Source organism: Panulirus ornatus, chromosome 3, assembly GCF_036320965.1.
Source record: "Panulirus ornatus isolate Po-2019 chromosome 3, ASM3632096v1, whole genome shotgun sequence".
Lineage (NCBI taxonomy): Eukaryota > Metazoa > Arthropoda > Malacostraca > Decapoda > Palinuridae > Panulirus > Panulirus ornatus.
The window spans coordinates 3,398,771-3,417,765 of NC_092226.1; the positions used below are offsets into that span (position 1 = coordinate 3,398,771).

Sequence of the window (18,995 nt, forward strand, 5' to 3'; positions counted from 1 at the left end):
ATTACTCTAAATACACTCCCATATTCTTCTGTCATTCCTTATGAAACTGAGAATCGATTTATAGTCTTGGTCTTCAAGTGACAGAGCATAGATTCCTCACCTCTTTTAGTCTGGATTTGCTGGAAGATGACATTCCTCATTTACTTCTTAACTTTTGTATCAAGAAAGAGAGCCTCTGTAGATGATTGTGTACTCTCTGCTTTCACATCAAAGAAGAGTTTCTATTTCTAAGATTTTGGGATAAACATAGCCTAATTTTTGCAATCAAATCAGTAATGTGGTAGCTGAACATGGATTTGTCTTATGATCTCAGTTTAGTGTGTGATATCTTTAATTCCCAGTGGTATAATTATAAAGATACTGGTACCACTAAAGATTACTTCATATTTGCATGCCTTCCCACTTTAGTGAGGCATCATTAAGAACAGATTACTGAGCTATTCAAAGAAAATTTTGATAAAATTAACAATCCTACTAATAATAACTTTATTTCAGAATAACATCCATATATAAAAAGTATTCAAAAACAACATACAAATACAAACTGATGACAGCTGCTTTAAGCTGATCTCTTACTTAATGTACTTATCACACCTGCTGTTATCACTTGCCATAACAAAGGTATATGTTTAGGGCTTGCTCGGTTTGTCCTGGCATTCCCTGCACTGTGGAGATAGCTGGAGAGCCTTGTTTTGCCTAAGTATTATGATTTTCCAGTTCTCTGCATGAAACTATGAATGTTATGATTGAATATAGACTTTCCTTTGCTTTACCTTACATATAATGATTAAACATGGCCTCAAAGTGCTCCTGATGACCAGAGGTAGGCTTAGGATCCCCACGCTCCATGATAACTTTCTCACACTCTTCTAGTGTAGCTTCCCCAGACACCATTCTTGCACCTAATCCTGAGTTCCATGATACATATCGAGCCTGTGAATCAACATAATATCAAAAGAGAGTCAAGATGTTGTTAAGCTAATTTTGTTGCAAGGTCATATGCGACTGATTCATCCTGTAAACATACATAGCCTGAATACAAGGGTACATTACTCTCAGTCATACCTCTTTATGTTAAACACAAATATTCAGCCCAGACTTAAACTTTATGGGTGAGGAAGAATATACCAGTTTTTAAAGTGATGGCAAACCAAGCTCAAAGGATGACAGAATGAAAGAGTTGGTAAATAAATATAGATATACAAATTCAGAGTCTAACAAAGGGTAAAAAAGAAGTAAAAAATGAATCGGCTAACCCTTAGGTTGCTACCGGACTTAAACTCCTTCAGAGAATCATCTAATATAATCTCTCACCACATCCTTTTGATTTTTCCTAGCTTTAATTAACCTTTCCTTGGTTCTCTACATCCACCAGCTTTCTATCTTCTGCTGGTATCTCATCTTTTTGTTACCCTTCAGCATTATATAGTCCATCATGCCCTCTTTTCTTCAAGCCATAAATCTTTCTTTTTGGGACAGTACTAGAAGGATATTATACAGTGTCTGCAAAGAAAACCTAGTCCACCACCCCATTCATTTTCAAAGGTGATGTTAAACTAACATTTTAGTATTGTGTCATCTCTCCTTTGGCCTTGATTACCATTAGTAGACAACTGAGCATGGAAATGGCAAGGGTTCTGAGATATTCTAGGTACATGTTTTGGGTCAATAGGGTCTTGGTCTTAATGGGGCAAGGTACTGATGAGGTGTTGCAGGTAGCAGCCACCTGATTGTGGCTCCTGAGTGCCTAGTGCACCTAAAAATCTCAAGTGTGCCCAATTTTCTTACTTCCATACAAGAATTCAGGCCTTCTCCTCCCAAGAAAAGTAAATGTCAACCATCTCGAGCACAGGTGAAAGAAATACATCACCCAGAAGTAAAATTCACAAAATAAAGTGGCAGCCTGGAATAGTGAAGAGTGAACATCCTTTCCTCAAGATAGCCTGTGGCAAACTGAGGCAGGTTGCAGGTGCTCACACCATTAAAAACACTAGTCTCAGCAACGAGATGTATGCATGTCTCACCCTGAGAGCAGCATGTACTTAAAACCACAATAAACCTTAGCTGTGTATTGCCTTTGAAAATATTTGGAGAGGGCAGATGCTGTTTTTTGCAGACATTGTACAAAAATTTTCCTAGATTAAATGCTCTTCTACATGTATTTCCTATGAACTATTTATCATTCTCCTTGATCATTTGTATTTCTTATAATCTCTTTAAATTTTCTATTGTTCTAAATATGACCTTACTGACTTTACATGTTCCCTAACTCTTTCTGCTCTAAAAGTAATAGGTGACAATCGTAAGAGAATCAGGAAACATTATTTAAAATGCTCCTACTGAAACAAAGACATAAGCAATGTATTATCTCTAACTGTATGAAATATAAAATCCAAAAGTGACTTACATTGAGAGACTTCCTCAAAATGCCCTCAGAAATTATTTTTGTAGCATTTTTAAGACCTCGGGCAAATGTGTCCATGGCAGCAATATGGGAAATGAAGAGGTCACGCAGCTCAGTGGATTCACGACGAACCTTAGCATCAAAGTTCAATCCACCAGGTGCAAGGCCACCCTAAAATGTAAGAAGTACGTGATCCTCCAGCCTTATTGTATCTTCCAAGTACAAATTATAATTACTGTATTAAGAAAAACATTAAATTTTACATGGTTTAGTGTGTAATGTTATATATTCACAACCCCACAGGGCCTGAGTCAGAACCTAAGGCAAGACAGGACTGGCAGGGAGTAATTTATTGAAGTATAGTCATAATCATGTCATTCTCATGTCAAGGCACTACATAAAAGGAGTAATTTATTGTAATATGCTCATAAATATGTCATTCTCATAATCAGTCACTATGTATAGTATATACATAACTTATGTAATGACAACCCCTACAAAAAGCGAGGGGTGCAAAAGATACTACTCTATCAAAAAATCAAGGTAGGATATTAATAATACAAAAGCTTCTTTTTTCTACCACATTTCTATGTGTTTTTCTATATCCAATGCACCTCTTCTTAGACAGCAGGGTTGAGCCATCTCTAAACGTTAGTGTCTATCCTCATTTCTATAGGTTGCTCCATCGGTATAAATTATTAAAAAATGAGCTCACTGGTGTTCTAATAGCAAAATACAAATCAGAATGGGGTCTTTCAAAGATGAAAAAAACTAACACAACACTGTTTGATGAAAGACACAAGTGATTAAAGGATTCATATCACACAAAAAGAAAAATAATGTAAAGAGAAAAATAATGAATAGAAAGAAGGTAAAGGAGCTGGTGGAAGGAATGAAAAATGCTGCAGGGAAATTGTGGTACTGCATAGAAGAGATGAGGAGAAAGTAATACAAAGCATGGAACAGAATCCAAAAGTTTTGTCCTCATACATGAATAAACAAAAAGAACAAAAAAGAAGAGACTGGGCTCTTTAAAGTGGGAGAAAATTTTGATGGCAACCCGAATAAAATACAAGAGATTCTTATCTACATCCTCCTTGATTTAACCCTTTCCCATGTTTTCTCCATTTCTTTTAACATTCCCAAACTGTCTCAGTCGTTCATTGCTCCCTCATACATACTCCTCTTACTACCACTCCTCTCTTTTACCATATCATTTCTAACTCAATTAACTCTTTCCACATCACATACTCTCCTCAAACATTTGACTTCCAACACATCCACCATCTTCTGCACTTTTTTATCTATGGTCCATGCCTTGTATCCACTCAACCTTGTTGGAACTACTCTACCACCAAACATACCCATTACTGCTCTCACAGACACTAACCTCTTCCAACACACCCCTCAATGCACCCAAGACCTTAGCTCCCTCATCCATCCCATGACTCACTTCAAATTCCATGGTTCCATCCACTGCTGTGTACAACTACAGGTATCTAAAACACACCACTTAATCCGTTCTTGCCAATCAAACTCATTCTACAACTAACCAGTCTCTTTCCACTGCTAAACCTAATAATCTTGTTTTCATTCACATTTACTCTCAACTTTCTTCATACACTCCCTCCCAGACTCAAAAACCATCTTCTGCAGTTTATCACTTGAATCTGCCACCACTATGTCATCAGCGAACAACATGTAACTCACCTCCCAGACACCCCCACACCCAACAGACTCTCCAAGACAGCGGCAACAGCTCCCTCCCCAAGACACTTGCATTCAACTCTCTCAACATTCCAACCATAAACAAATTAGACAGCCATGATGACATCACACAATCCTAAAGCAGACCCACCTTTACCTGGAACCTCTTGGCCTTCTTTTCTCCTACTCTCCTACATCCCTTCCTCTCGAAGAAAACTCTTGGCCGTCTCAAGAAATTTTCCTTCTACACCATATGATCATTATACCTTCCACAGAGCATCCCTATGAACCCTATTGTATACCATCTCCAGTTTCATAAAGGCCACATACAAATCCTTCTTTTTCTCAAAGTATTTCTCACACAGTTATATCCTCTACCATACCTGAAACCATATTGTTCCTCTGTGTATGCCACCACCCTCTCAATCACCACTTTCCCATTCACCTTACCAGGTACATTCAACAAACATACATCTCTGTAATTAGAACATTCACTTTTGCCCCTTATACTTTATACTATGGCACTATACATGCATTCCTATCCTCAGGCACCTCACCATGATCCATACATACATTAAAAATCCTAACTAATGTCAACAAAAAAATTACCACCTTTATTGTGAAATTCAACTGCAATCCCATCCACTCCAGCAAGTTTTCCAAACTTCATCTTATACAAGGCTTTCACTTCCTCTTCTCTTTTCATCAAACCACCTTCCATGACTGTCTCACCTCACATACCTCCACATCCCACATCTGCCATCTATCACTGAATGTATTCCACAAACCTTCAAAACACTCACTCCTCTTCACTTCATTGCCTGTTACCACTTCCCCACTCACCCTCTTCACCAATGTTCCTATTTGTTGTTTTTGTCACCATTAAACTTCCTCCAAAACATTTTCTTGTTTTTCCTGAAGTCTTCTTTTCTTGAAGTCTTATACTCACTCACCCCAACTCTCATTTGCCCTTTTTTAAGCCTCTGCAACTAACTTTTGACCTCCTACTGCTTTCTCTTTTACACCCCCCCTCCCCCCCAGTCATTAGCACTCCTTCCCTGCAAACAACACTCATTCACCTCTCTTTTCTCTTTTACTAGCAACTTAACTTCCTCATGCCATCACTTACTACCCTTTCTTGCCAGTCCATCTACCATCCTCATGCCACGTACTTCTTTCACATGGGTAAGCAGTAATTTCGTAAATACCTCCAATTCCTTGCCCACTTCTGAGCTTCATTTACTCTCACCTTCTGCTATTCTACACACTCTCTCCTGGCATCTCTTCACACAAACTCTTTTTCCAAGCTCATTCACTTTCACCATCCTCTTCCCATCTATATAATTTCCACTTTTTCTAAAGCTTCTACAAACTCTCACCATTCATCTTCACCAAATAATGATCAAGCATCCCTTGAACTTCCCTTTTTAGCACATTCTCATCCAAGTCATTGCTTTGCATGCCAGTCAGTTTGTACATAATCCAACAATGCCTGCTTTCCATCACCCCTACTCACCTATGCATATTTTGTATTTCTGCTTTTAAACACAGTATTCCCAATCACCAATCCTTTTTCAGCACACTATTCCACGAGCTGTTAACCATTTTCATTCACGCTACTGAATATCCCATACCCTCCAATTATACCTTCAACTGCCAAATTTACCTACATTTGCATTCGACTCAACACGGCATTCCCATTCACCAATCCTTTTTTGGCACACTATTCCATGAGCTGTTAACCATTTTTATTCACACTACTGAGTATCCCATATCCTATAATTATACCCTCATCTGCCACATTTACCTATTCTTGCATTCGACTCACCCATCACTAAATACACCCATACTTTGCTTTATGTGGGAGTTATGTTCTGTGAAAATCTAACGCAAAGAAAAATCGCATATAGCAAACCAATAAACTCAGGCCTAATGCTTACTCCATCCGTCAACCCTCACTGAAGGTTTGGTGCTCTTTCTACCACAAATACCTGCATAACAGCACATTCTGGCTGCTAAAAAAGAGGGGTTGATGGAAGTAGTTTCCTTGCAGAATAGCAAAACTGCATACAGTGATCCCACCTAGAGCAAGGGATGGGTGCATTTGATCTCTTCATTTGCATTAATCTACTGACACACTCAGCTCCTCACAAAACTCTCGCTTCTCTTCCTTAGTCCTCTTGCTTCCTGGCATATAAGCACTAACAAACACCTAAGAATTGTAATTCATTTTCTCTCACATCAGTCTAGAGATTACTTTCTTATACTCTTTAACACATTCCCGCAATGCCTTCCTCAACAGCGGTACTACCCTTCCTTAACTCTTGCCTTCACATTTACTGATTTTACTCCTTAGACATCCCAAATCATTCTTTTCCCTTCCCTCGTACCCAGAACATCTAAGCTTGTCTTGTCAAACATATTACCTGTCAATCCCTTCTAATTTGGGATACAATCACATTCAGGCACATCAGCCTGAGCCTTCAGAGAGAATGAGCACTCCATGCTTGGCTCTTTTATTCCAACTTTTCGGAATTGCAATACAAGGAGGGGAGTGTTTCTAGCCCCTTGCTCCTGAACCCTTTAGTCACCTCCTATGACGTGCAAGGATACATTGGAAGTAGTCTTTCTCCTCTAACCTTAAGAATAGGATGGTACTGCAGTTGAATTTATTAAGAAAGGGGGTGACTATGTTGTTGATTGGTTGGTAAGAATATTCAAGTTATGTATGGATCATGGTGAAGTGCCTGAAGATTGGCAGAATGCATGTATAGTGCCACAGTACAAAGGCAGAGGGGGTAAAGGAGAGTATTCAAACTACAGAGGCATAAGTTTGTTGAGTATTACTGGAAAATTGTATGGGAGGGTATTGATTGAGCATCAGATAAGGGAGGAGCAGTGTGGTTTCATAAGTGGAAAAGGATGTGTGAATCAGGTGTTTGCTTTGAAGAAACCATGTGAGAAATACTTAGAAAAACAGATGGATTTGTATATAGCATTCGTGGATCTGAAGATGGCATATGATAGGATTGATAGAGATGTCTTAAGAGTATATGGTATGGGAGGTAAACAGATAGAAGCTGTGAAAAGGTTGTATCAAAGATGTAAGGCATGTGTACGAGTAGAAAGAGAGGAGAGTGATTGGTTCCAAGTGAAGATTGGTCTGTGTCAGGGGTGTGTGATGTCGTTATGGTTGTTTAATCTGTTTATTAATGGGGATGACTAAGGAGGTAAATGCAAGAGTTTTGAAAAGAGGGGCAAGTATGCAGTCTCTTGGGGATGAGAGGGCCTGGGAAGTGAGTCAGTTGTTGCTCGCTGATGATACAGCACTGGTGGCTGATTCAAGTGAGAAACTGTAAATGTTGGTGACTGAATTTGGAGAAGTGTGTGAAGGAGAAAGTTGAGAGTAAATGTGAATAAGAGCAAGGTTATTGGGTTCAGTAGGGTTGAGGGACACATTAGTTGGGATGTAAGTTTGAATGGAGAAAAATTGGAGGAAATAAAGTGTTTTAGATATCTGGGGGTGGATTTAGCAGTGAATGGAACCATGGAAGTGGAAGTGAGTCACAGGGTGGGGGAGAGGGCAAAGGATCTGGGAACGATGAAGAATGTGTGGAAAGAGAGAATGTTATTTCGGAGAGCAAAAATGGGTACATCTGAAAGAAAAGTAGTTACAGCAATATCATATAGTTGCGAGGCATGAGCTATAGAAAATGTTATACGGAGGAGGGGTGGATGTGTTGGAAATGAGTAGTTTGAGGACAATATGTGGTCTGAGGTAGTCTGATTGAGTAAGCAATGAAAGTGTAAGAGAGATGTGTAAAAATAAAAAGAGTGTGGCTGAAAAAGCAGAAGAGGGTGTGTTGAAATGGTTTGAACATATGGAGAGAATGAGTAAGGAGAGGTTGACAAGGAGGATATATGTGTTAGAGGTGGAGGGAATAAGACGTGGGATACCAAACTGAAGGTGGAAGGATGGAGTGAAAAAGATTTTGAGTGATCAGGGCCTGGACATACAGAAGAGTGCAGAAGGCATGCAAGGAGTAGAGTGAATTGGAACAATGTGGTATACTGGGGTCAACATAGTGGATCGAACCAGGGCATGTGAAACGTTTGGTGTAAACCATGGAAAGGTCTGTGGGGCTTGGATGTGGATAGGGAGCTGTGGTTTTGGTGCATTACAACGTAACAGCTACAGACTGAGTGTGAATAAATGTGGCCTGTTTTGTCTGTTTTCCTGGCACTGCCTGGCTGAAGCTGGAGGTAGTAATGCTGTTTCCTGGGGGTGGAGTAGTGCCAGGGATGGATGAAGGCTGGCAAGTATGAATATGTACGTGTATATATGTCCGTGTATGTATATGTATGTACATGTGTATATGTTGATTTATATGTTGGCAGACTGTTGGGGATGAGAGAGCTTGGGAAGTGAGTCAGTTGTTGTTCGCTGATGATACAGCGCTGGTGGCTGATTCATGTGAGAAACTGCAGAAGCTGGTGACTGAGTTTGGTAAAGTGTGTGAAAGAAGAAAGTTAAGAGTAAATGTGAATAAGAGCAAGGTTATTAAGGTACAGTAGGGTTGAGGGTCAAGTCAATTGGGAGGTGAGTTTGAATGGAGAAAAACTGGAGGAAGTGAAGTGTTTTAGATATCTGGGAGTGGATCTGGCAGCGGATGGAACCATGGAAGCGGAAGTGGATCATAGGGTGGGGGAGGGGGCGAAAATCCTGGGAGCATTGAAGAATGTGTGGAAGTCGAGAACATTATCTCGGAAAGCAAAAATGGGTATGTTTGAAGGAATAGTGGTTCCAACAATGTTGTATGGTTGCGAGGCGTGGGCTATGGATAGAGTTGTGCGCAGGAGGGTTGATGTGCTGGAAATGAGATGTTTGAGGACAATGTGTGGTGTGAGGTGGTTTGATCGAGTAAGTAATGTAAGGGTAAGAGAGATGTGTGGAAATAAAAAGAGCGTGGTTGAGAGAGCAGAAGAGGGTGTTTTGAAATGGTTTGGGCACATGGAGAGAATGAGTGAGGAAAGATTGACCAAGAGGATATATGTGTCGGAGGTGGAGGGAACGAGGAGAAGTGGGAGACCAAATTGGAGGTAGAAAGATGGAGTGAAAAAGATTTTGAGTGATCGGGGCCTGAACATGCAGGAGGGTGAAAGGCAGGCAAGGAATAGAGTGAATTGGATCGATGTGGTATACCGGGGTATATATATATATATATATATATATATATATATATATATATATATATATATATATATATATATATATATACCCCGGTATACCACATATATATATATATATATATATATATATATATATATATATATATATATATATATATATATATATATTCAAGAAGCTGGCCACATCTCTAGTTGGGGCCATAGGTCATACAAAGTTGTGATTGTTTTCATCTATGTGCAGAGAGTGCAGGACAATTAAGTAGGAAGTGCTCAGTGGCTTCTTTGTGGAAGGGTCTTGGGATATGGTGAAACTGTTCGTTATGTTGCAGTGATGGGTGATGTCCAGAGCACAGATGGGCAAGTGTGATACATGTTTGTCTGGGCAGTGTGCCTTCTGATGGGAGTATGTCTGGAGGGTCGAAGATTAAAACTGATCAGGTTAGTGTTGGCAGACTGGTTGTTTAATGCTTTTCAAGTTATTTCAGTGTGTATGTGTTTTGTCATTGTTATATTTATTAGGGGTCAGGGGCTCAGTGAGAGGAGGTTACTGAAGTATGAGTCAGAAGTACGCTTTATATTTCTACTTAGGGGTTGTTCGTAAGTTATTGAGTGGTATGGGAGGGAGGAGTCTAGTGCTACTGCATAGAACTGAGAGCTGAGCATGTTGAGGTGGGACTGTATCGGGAAGATCTTTGTGTCACTAGGAAGGTGTTAAGTGTTTGTGGTCACTAGGCAGCCAATGACTGGTGTGAGTTCACGATTTTGGTTGATTTGTAGCTTTGTTATAGTTGCTTTGAGAGGGTGGAAGACTATTCAAGGCTTTCACCACCTCTTCTCTTTTCACCAAATCATATGCTATGACTCTTGCTCTGCACATCTCCATGTCCCTAACATACTGAATATGCTACATTATCACCTAACGCATTCAATAGTCTTTCAAAATTCTCATTCCATACCTTCATTTCTTCTTTGCTTGTTCCTACTTATCTGGTTCCCCTCATATGCATCATATTTCTTAAGGCTCTTAAAATGAATTTACAACTAACCTGCTCTATCACTGTTTTCATGATCATAGTGCAGTTGCGAATATCCATGGGGAACTGGTCTGTGTCCCATCCCAAGTCTGGAGATCCAGTATTAGCATCAATACTCCCTAGCATTCCATACCTAAGACAAATATCATTATCAGAGAGATATATATAGCAGTTTAAAGTAAAATATAAACCACATATGGTATCATAAAATGTCAAGGTACTGTAAAATAACATAATTTCTGGCTGATTAACCATGGCTCATTAATCATTTCTGACTTTAAGGTCCACACATTTAATGCTATAAGGAACTTCAAAAATATTTGAAACCTAATTATATTAAAATTCAAAAGATACTGTCATTAACAGATTTAATGAAAAGACATCACTGCAGTATTATACCAATGGATCATAAAGCAGTTTTTCATAATGCCCGTGATGGTAAAAGCAAAGAAAGTAAGCATTTTTGATAATCTAAATCATTTGCCTTGGTGTATTTTTCATCCATTCATTAGTGGGGCTGAGTGTCTGATGCTTGATGATATAACTAGAGAAATTGTGGAAGCTGTCATAAGAAGTCCTAAAAATTGATTCTGCAACATTATCCATTAGTAGAGATGTATTCCTAACCTCTGAAAATGACTAAACCTTCTTAAAAAAAAAAAAAAGAAAAAAAAAAACATGATTTGCACAGGAAATTTTCTGATGCTGACCCATTAAATATGTAAATTATGTCAAGACTAGAAGAGTTTGGTATTATTATGTGCACCTGATAGCTTATGCTACAACAATTAATACTAAAGAGTATTGCGCAAGGTGGCTTACTGAACAGAAATCATAGGACAGCATCTTATAATAAAGATATATTGTGGTCAGTGTTGCTGACTATGAATCATGTAGGCCAGTGTTCACATCCTGGACAGGACAGTCAGCTTATGGCCAATGCAGTTGGTCATCCTCCCATCATAGCTGGTTAACAAAGTGGCCCTTAGCATATGGTGGGGTATAAAGTACAAATACTGCATCTTGGTTCAAATCCAGAGACCATGATTGGGGCTTAGAATTGCTTCCAACTTCAGAAAATTTTTTTGAACATATATGTATATTTTTTTTTTATCTATAATTACCAAAGGACCTATTTCTATGAAAGAGTCCTGCATTACCTAGGACCCTTCTCAAGGCCCCAGCCCATGGCTGCATGACTTCCAGCTGCAGAGAAATGTAAACTCCTCCGGAATGAAAAGTTCTTTGACCAGATTGTACTCCCAGTGATAAAGCCTTGCCAAGCATGACTTTTAACTTGAAATGTAACCTTGAGCAGGCAAAGTCACTTGGTGTTACCAGGCCCTGCCTGCAAGTAATAGGTTATACCGCATGTGAAAAGTCATCTTTTGGAGGCTATAGCACTGGGAGTACAGTCTTTTCAAAGAACTTCTCACTTTAGAGGAGTCTACATATACCAGCTAATGGAAGTAGCACAGACTTGGGTTGAAAGAGCCTTTAAAAAAAGGTCCTAGGTAACACCAAGGCTCTTTCATAGAAATTAGTCTTGCAATAATTATAGAAAAATAAATGAATTCAATACTGGTTCACTTTTTCCTACATTAGTGAGATAGCACCATGAGCAGTTGAAGATACACCACTTGGAAGGAGTGATCATGTAATGCTCAAGTTTGAATCTGAGGTAGAAGAGGACATTAAAGAGTAAAGGGAAGACATAAGAAAGAAATATAATCACAAGCTATACAAACCTCAATAATTTCTAGGGTAAAGTAGATTGGGAAACGGAATTCAGTAGCCAGGAACCAGGGCTTTGTACTTTGGCTTTGAGTGTTTAGGGCCTAATCATGCAGAAGAATGCCAGGCATGCATGGAATAAAAAGAATTGGAGCACTGTAGTATACTGGGGACAATGGGCTGTACCAGGACATATGAAGCAGCCAGGGGTGTGGTTGTGAATAGAAGGCTCTAGTTTTGGTGCATTATGCAAGATAGCTTAAAGCTAAAGCTGTCTTTCATCTATTCCTTGCATTACCTCATTTTTGGAGGTAATGGCAAAGATTTTATGAAGTACTTTTATAGTACAAGACTATCAGATGAATGGAATAAACTGAATGTTAAAATTATGAGTACAGACAGCATATTGAAGTTTAAAAAGGTGTATGATAGAAAAGAAACTTAAAGAGATGTAGCCCCATGTGTGTAGAACTCCCTACCCATACAGCACAAAGAAGTCATTTCTTCAACTCTCGAGCTCTAATGTACAGTGCTTCAAAACTAGACCCAACTGTTCACAGCCAAATGCCCAAGACCATTTTTATGGTTTCGCCAGACCATTTCATACGCCCTGGTTCAACGCGATGACAGAACCACCCAATGACAGAACTTCCTCCCCCATATTGCATGCTCACTCAATCCAATGTATGACTCACTCTCCTGAATGTTCAGGTCAAAATGACTCAGAGCTCTTTCACTCCAATCTTCCTTCCATTGCCTTTTTGGTAAACCCCCCCCCCCCCCCCCCCTGCTCAATCTACTTCTCAGAAGCAGATTCTCTTAATCAGTCTACCTCTCCATTCAAACAAACTATTTCAGCAAACTCAAGTCCACTCTCTCAGTCAAAATGTGCTCACTACATGTTGCTTTTAGTGTCAATCCATCAATGATCAACCCTCCAAACCCTACATGCTGTCCTCAGACATCTCATTTGCAAAACACCCACCCTCTTCCATGCTGTTTCTTTCAAGATTTAAGACTTGCATCCATATACATTCATTACCCTTGGGATTACTAAATCCTCAAACATAACCATCTTTGCCCTAACAGATGCTGAATCCTCCTTCCATGTACATCTAAATGCACACCAGGAACTTAGCCACTTCTCCCACCCTAAGACTCACTTCAGCTCCCATGATTTCATTCTGCTACCACGTCAAGTCCCAACTTCCTAAAATCAATCCACTTCCTCAAGGTTCTCCCCATTCAAATTCACACCCAAACCATCTTGTCACCTTCCTATTACATATCATTACCATACTTTTGTTAGCATAAATTCTCACTTCCTGCTTTTACACACCCTCCCAAACTCGGACACTAGCCTCTGCAGTTTCTCTCACAAGTTAGCTACCAGGGTTGTATCATATGAAAACAGCAACTGTCTCACTTCCTAAGCCCCTCCACCCATCCCCATCACACCACAAAACCACCCATCGCTCTGTTTTACTGTACAACAACTGTAGCACTGAAAAAAAATTTCAAGTGGTTTTTTGCATGTACGAGGATCATCTAGAACTTAGTATGATTAAGTGAAACTTTAAAAGATTGGTCATCTGCGAGTTATAGGGATAGAGTTTTACACATATGTTGCCCTGTCTCTTAACTTTGTGTGAGTACTGTCTTTACTTCTATGTATGTATGCATGCACACACACATACCACATCCATAGCCAGGTACCCATTCATTGACCAGCCCTGAGGGGAGAATGAAAACTTGGATTGGGTATAGGTCAACTGCCATGCTCATGATTTGAACCCATGCAGGTCTGACCCTGGGCTAGACCGTAGTGACTTGTAGTCAGTAACACTAAACCATAGAGGCCTGTGTATGTAGGCATGTATGTAGCATTTGCAGTCAAATGTTTCTAATATGGGTGCCACTAGAAATAAGAGAAGAATGGCGTTGCAGCGTGGAATCAGGATCAGCTGTCAACAAGAATTAACATTATCACTAATACTTGATCCACATTGATTTAAATGTACATGGGATCCACTTAAGAATCTACATGTACATGTGCTAAAGATCAAAATTTTATCAAATTACTGATCATCACCGAGGTAACGCCAGGAGAAAAAAAAGAGGCCACATTCACTCACAGTCTCTAGCTGTCATGTGTAATGCACCGAAACCACAACTCCCCAGATGGTTTGATTGAGTAATTAATGAAAGGGTAAGAAAGATGTGTGGAAATAAAGAGAGTGTGGTTGAGAGAGCAGAAGAGGGTGTTTAAATGGTTTAGACATATGGAGAGAATGAGTGAGGAAAGATTGACAAAGAGGATATATGTCAGAGGTGGAGGGAACAAGAAGTGGGAAACCAAATTGGAGATGGACGGATGGAGTGAAAAAGATTTTGAGCAATCAGGGCCTGAACATTCAGGAGGGTGAGAGGCTTGCAAGGAATAGAGTGAACTGGGACAATGTGATACACCAGGTCGACGTGTTGTCAGTGGACTCACCCAAGGGATGTGAAACATCTAGGGTAAACCATGGAAAGGTCGGATGAGCCTGAATGTGGATAGGGAGCTGTAGTTTCAATGCATTACACATGACAACTATAGAATGTATGTGAGTGGATGTGGACATTCTCCATATGTTTTCTGGCACTATCTCGCTGTTGCAAGTGGTGGTGATGCTGTTTCCATTGGGGTGGGGTAGTGCTGGGAAGTGGATAAAGGCAAGAGAGGGAATAGATCCTTCTTCATCTGTTTCCTGGCGCTACCTTGGTAATGTGGGAAATGGCGATCAAATATGATAAAAAAAAAATAATAGAATTTCAACTTCTACAGATGTATTCTAAAAGACTCATTCATATTCTATAGTCAAGCAAAGCCAAAATTAGATTAAATGCAGAACTTAAGTTTACTATTTCATGACTAATATTTTCACTGTTGTGTTTCTTTAACCTCTAACACACTTCCTAATTCTTTTCAACGTTTTATGACATCCCTCCCAAACATACGCAGATGAGAAGACAACATCATGCTCATATGGGTGCCCAGCGAGCATTGTGTGGTTGGGCTCAATATTAAGCTTGAAATGTTGTGTGAGTCCATATTGATGCAGGAATGCCATCACTGTCTGAGCATCATAGTCATACTGGTGACGTGTTGGTTCCTTGGCCTTTGGTTCAATCAGCAACTGACCTTTGAAGCCAATCTTTTCCTTGTAGCCTGTAAAACAAAATTAGCTTAAGAATGTCTAGCACTGAAACAGGGCTCGGCAGCTCTAGACGATAATGACTGCTAGGAGTGGAAATGGGTTACCTTCATTGATGATGAAGAGTAAGAATAACATACTGTGCAAGCAAACTGTAAACTCCTTACTTGACTTGTTTACAAAGGATCATTTTTCCCATGAACTAACTTTCAGTGGTTTTGTTGTGATAGTGAAAGAACTGCATATATACAGCATAAAAAGGCAAAGAAAGAAACAAATTATCTATGCATGGCAACATAAGGGAAGGTATAAAAGAAAATATGTCAAACCTGAAAGCCTTTCAACAAGGATACAGGTATTGGATCTTCAAAGCATCATGGGTATGAAGGGTCTTGGGTTATGAAGCGCATGTAGAGTTGTAGGTATGAGTGATGTACCGAGCACAGATGGAAAAGTATGACTTGTGTCTGTCAGGGAAATGTTCCTTCTGATGGGCATATGTCTGGTGAGGTGGTGTTTAAGACTGAACTAGGAGGGCTCCTGTTTAGTGCTCAACAGTAATTGTCAGTTCAAGATGGCTGGAAAATGTGAGCTTGATTTGTCTTCCCTGGGGTTAAAAGAGTGACTGAAGACTTCTGTGGAGATGCAGACATTCTTTTCTGGATGAGCCTAAAACCTTATCATTATTTTGTGGCATAAAGTTTGTACATTGGAGCTTAGAATGTTCATGGGTTGACACTAATAGACTGTGATAATCCAAAATAGATAAAAAAAAAATGAACAAAAATTTAAAGTATACTTCTGGGTGGAGTTTAGAAATGTGTGATACACTACACCATTATGAAGAGCTGCAATAAGTATGTTCAAAGGAAGATACCATAAAAAAAAAAGAAAGGGAAGCCATTATACCCCTTTCAAGATGTTTCATGATACACCAAGATCATCTGACCAACTACTAAGTACTTTAGCTCAAAGTTTGAAATAAACCACATAATTGTATATTTTCTGACCGATAACCATCCTGTAGAAGGCAGCAAAATGATCGAGGTCTGCTTTAACGTCAGTGTTGAGTAACGAGTTGTAGCCCTCACGGCCTCCCCAAAAAACAAAGTTCTCTGCTCCAAGTCTTGTAGCAATTTCCAGGCCTTTCTTTACTTGTGCACAAGCATAGGCCGTCACATGGGCGTCACAACTTGTTCCAGCACCATGCATATACCTTTGGGGAGACACAACATATTTGGTTAAACATACATACCCTTAATGACCTATACAGTTTAAAGAGATTTATGCATTGTATTCAATGATAACACTAATTGTATAGCATGCAAATTTATGGTGCTGAAGTACCTTGGGTGGTTAAATAGGTTACAGGTAGCCCATAAAAGTTTGACACCAGTTTTTCTCTGAAGCTCTGCAGCCAAATCTACCAATTCATCTAAGTTAGCGTTAGTTTCTGCTAATGTATCGCCTTCAGGAGCCAGATCACGGTCATGGAAGGTCCAATATTTGTTCCCTAGATAAATATATTGGATCAGAACTCATGTCTGTCTTAAAAGATGAAGGACTACTGCTGAAATTTTAGATTATCACAACACATAACCTTATCTTTGGTACAAAAGTAAGTTTGATTTTGTTACATCTTTTAGTTCTTATAAAATTAAGATTCAGAATGTTTCAAACACCAGTACCCTTATAAATAGTTTTGGTATTCTTTCTTTCATTTTACCTGCACGATGAAAACACAGAATGACTATGGCACTTTACCCAATTTAGAGAAGAATTCAAAAGCTGCACGAAGACGACGTTTTGCATTTTCTACTGAGTTGGTACCATCCTCCCATGGTCGTTTAATTGTTGCAGCACCAAATGGGTCTGTACCTGGAGGGTCAACACTGCATCTAAGTTAAAACATAAAGAAAGTCAATAATATAGTTTGTATGAGTGCCTTATATCAATCACTCAACTTTTATGCTGCCTCCAGTGGTCAGATATACTTGTACTCACCTTCTCCTCGAAAAGAGTGCCAGTAACAGACGGAGAACCGTAGCCAATCCTCCATAGTTCTACCAAGAATCTCCTGATGGGCATCATAGTGGCGAAATACCAAAGTTTCACTGGCATTAGCATCAGGATTGTACTCAATCTCCCCAATACCTGTTATGGGAAAAGCAACTGATGAATGATTGATAAATGAAAGATACCAGAAGAAAAACAAGGTTATCTTATACATTTGGATTCTGCACTTTCATAGTAATATATACAACTGCATCATACAAAATAGAATTTACTTTGAAGACACAGGTACAAAAATTCACAGAACATTCTCCATATTTCTTATAAATAAATTCAGATGAACTCATGAATCTTACCTTGTTACATATACTGAAATAGATCCTACAAATCTGTAGAACTGATGAAATGTAAGCAGATTCAACATGGTGAATTCATGTTTTTAGAATGGTAGCAACAAAGATTTTAAGAGGCCATCGAAAATCGGACCGATGAGGATTAATTTGTGCACTTTTTAAACCACATTTTCTGTTTTGGTGTGATTATTAATCTTGGGTGTTCTGAAGATATTTCATTTACATTCATTTTTGAGCATGTCATCATGAAAAATAACTCCAGATCTTGAGGGAGATTTCAATCACAAGACCCCCATTGCAGGGCACTGCTCCAGAAATCTTTATGTTCCGTGCGGCAAAAGCTCCTTCAGAGCCAGAAAAGCACATTAATTGCTGTACTAGCAGTCACGGACACCAAGAGAGAATGGTTGGCATATGGCCCTACACGAAAAGGGGATAGAGGACCACGTGCCAAGAACATAACTACATGCCAATTTCTATAAATATGTTTATTATATGAAATCAATCACTTTATCAATATTTATCAAATTTCTCCCTTCTTCTGGGCCCTCGGGGAGGCCCGGAATACATGGATTTTGCCTCGGTATCCCTGCCATCTTGGCAGATCTGCAAGAAGTTCCACAAATCAAACTTAGACATGGGTATCTGTTATGTTCTTGAGAAGTGAATAACACTTATTAGATCCACACTCAGTCCACAGACTGGATCGATCCTGGCATTATCAAACTGTTTTAATGCATTCCGTAGGTAACTTGAAAAATGAAGTTTCTTGTTGGTCCAGTGTCGCAGTGAACTCGTGAAATATGGTTGACCAGTGATGCTGGTCAACATGTACCATTTTTATCTACCTGATGTTTGACCAAATGAGTAAGTATGGATATCCAAATGAAGATCAGTATCCAACCATTCTACTGAGCTAAAAATCTGTGGTGTGAGGTGGTAAGTTCAGCGAGTGTCTTGTCATTCGTTCAAATGGGAGAAAAAAAAAACAAGTTCAATCACACATGAAGATCAACTGTGGACAAACTTTAAGGTCCATGCCACTAGAGGAAGTAGACTGCCCGACCTTGAGTACAACACGGATAATATGATGAACACATTATCTGTGATAAAGCATTAGGCAAGGCCGAGAGTGCAGCAAGTGAGGGTCGTCCCTCAGGGATGACATCCAATCGCCGTTTCCTACGCTAGCGAGGCAGCGCCAGGAATAGACGAAGAAAGGCTGCGTCCGCTCACATCTATTCTCTGTCTCTCACGTGTAATATATATATATATATATATATATATATATATATATATATATATATATATATATATATATATATCCCCTGGGGATAGGGGAGAAAGAATACTCCCCACGAAT

General features: G+C 39.3%; 1 protein-coding gene across 2 annotated transcripts in view; it reads right to left on the minus strand.

The window, feature by feature from the left end:
* Positions 1-472: 472 nt before the first annotated feature.
* Positions 473-18,995, minus strand: part of LOC139760052 (uncharacterized) — a 33,711-nt gene continuing 15,188 nt past the window's right edge. For both annotated transcript variants that reach the window (XM_071682818.1, XM_071682826.1), the window contains exons 2-9: positions 17,271-17,420; positions 17,031-17,144; positions 16,614-16,779; positions 16,277-16,482; positions 15,070-15,280; positions 10,348-10,468; positions 2,408-2,575; positions 473-933 (exon numbers count right to left, since the gene is read on the minus strand). In XM_071682818.1, coding sequence (XP_071538919.1) covers positions 775-933; positions 2,408-2,575; positions 10,348-10,468; positions 15,070-15,280; positions 16,277-16,482; positions 16,614-16,779; positions 17,031-17,144; positions 17,271-17,420 — 1,295 coding nt within the window. In that variant the 3' untranslated portion in view covers positions 473-774. The remainder of the gene's footprint in view (positions 934-2,407; positions 2,576-10,347; positions 10,469-15,069; positions 15,281-16,276; positions 16,483-16,613; positions 16,780-17,030; positions 17,145-17,270; positions 17,421-18,995) is intronic.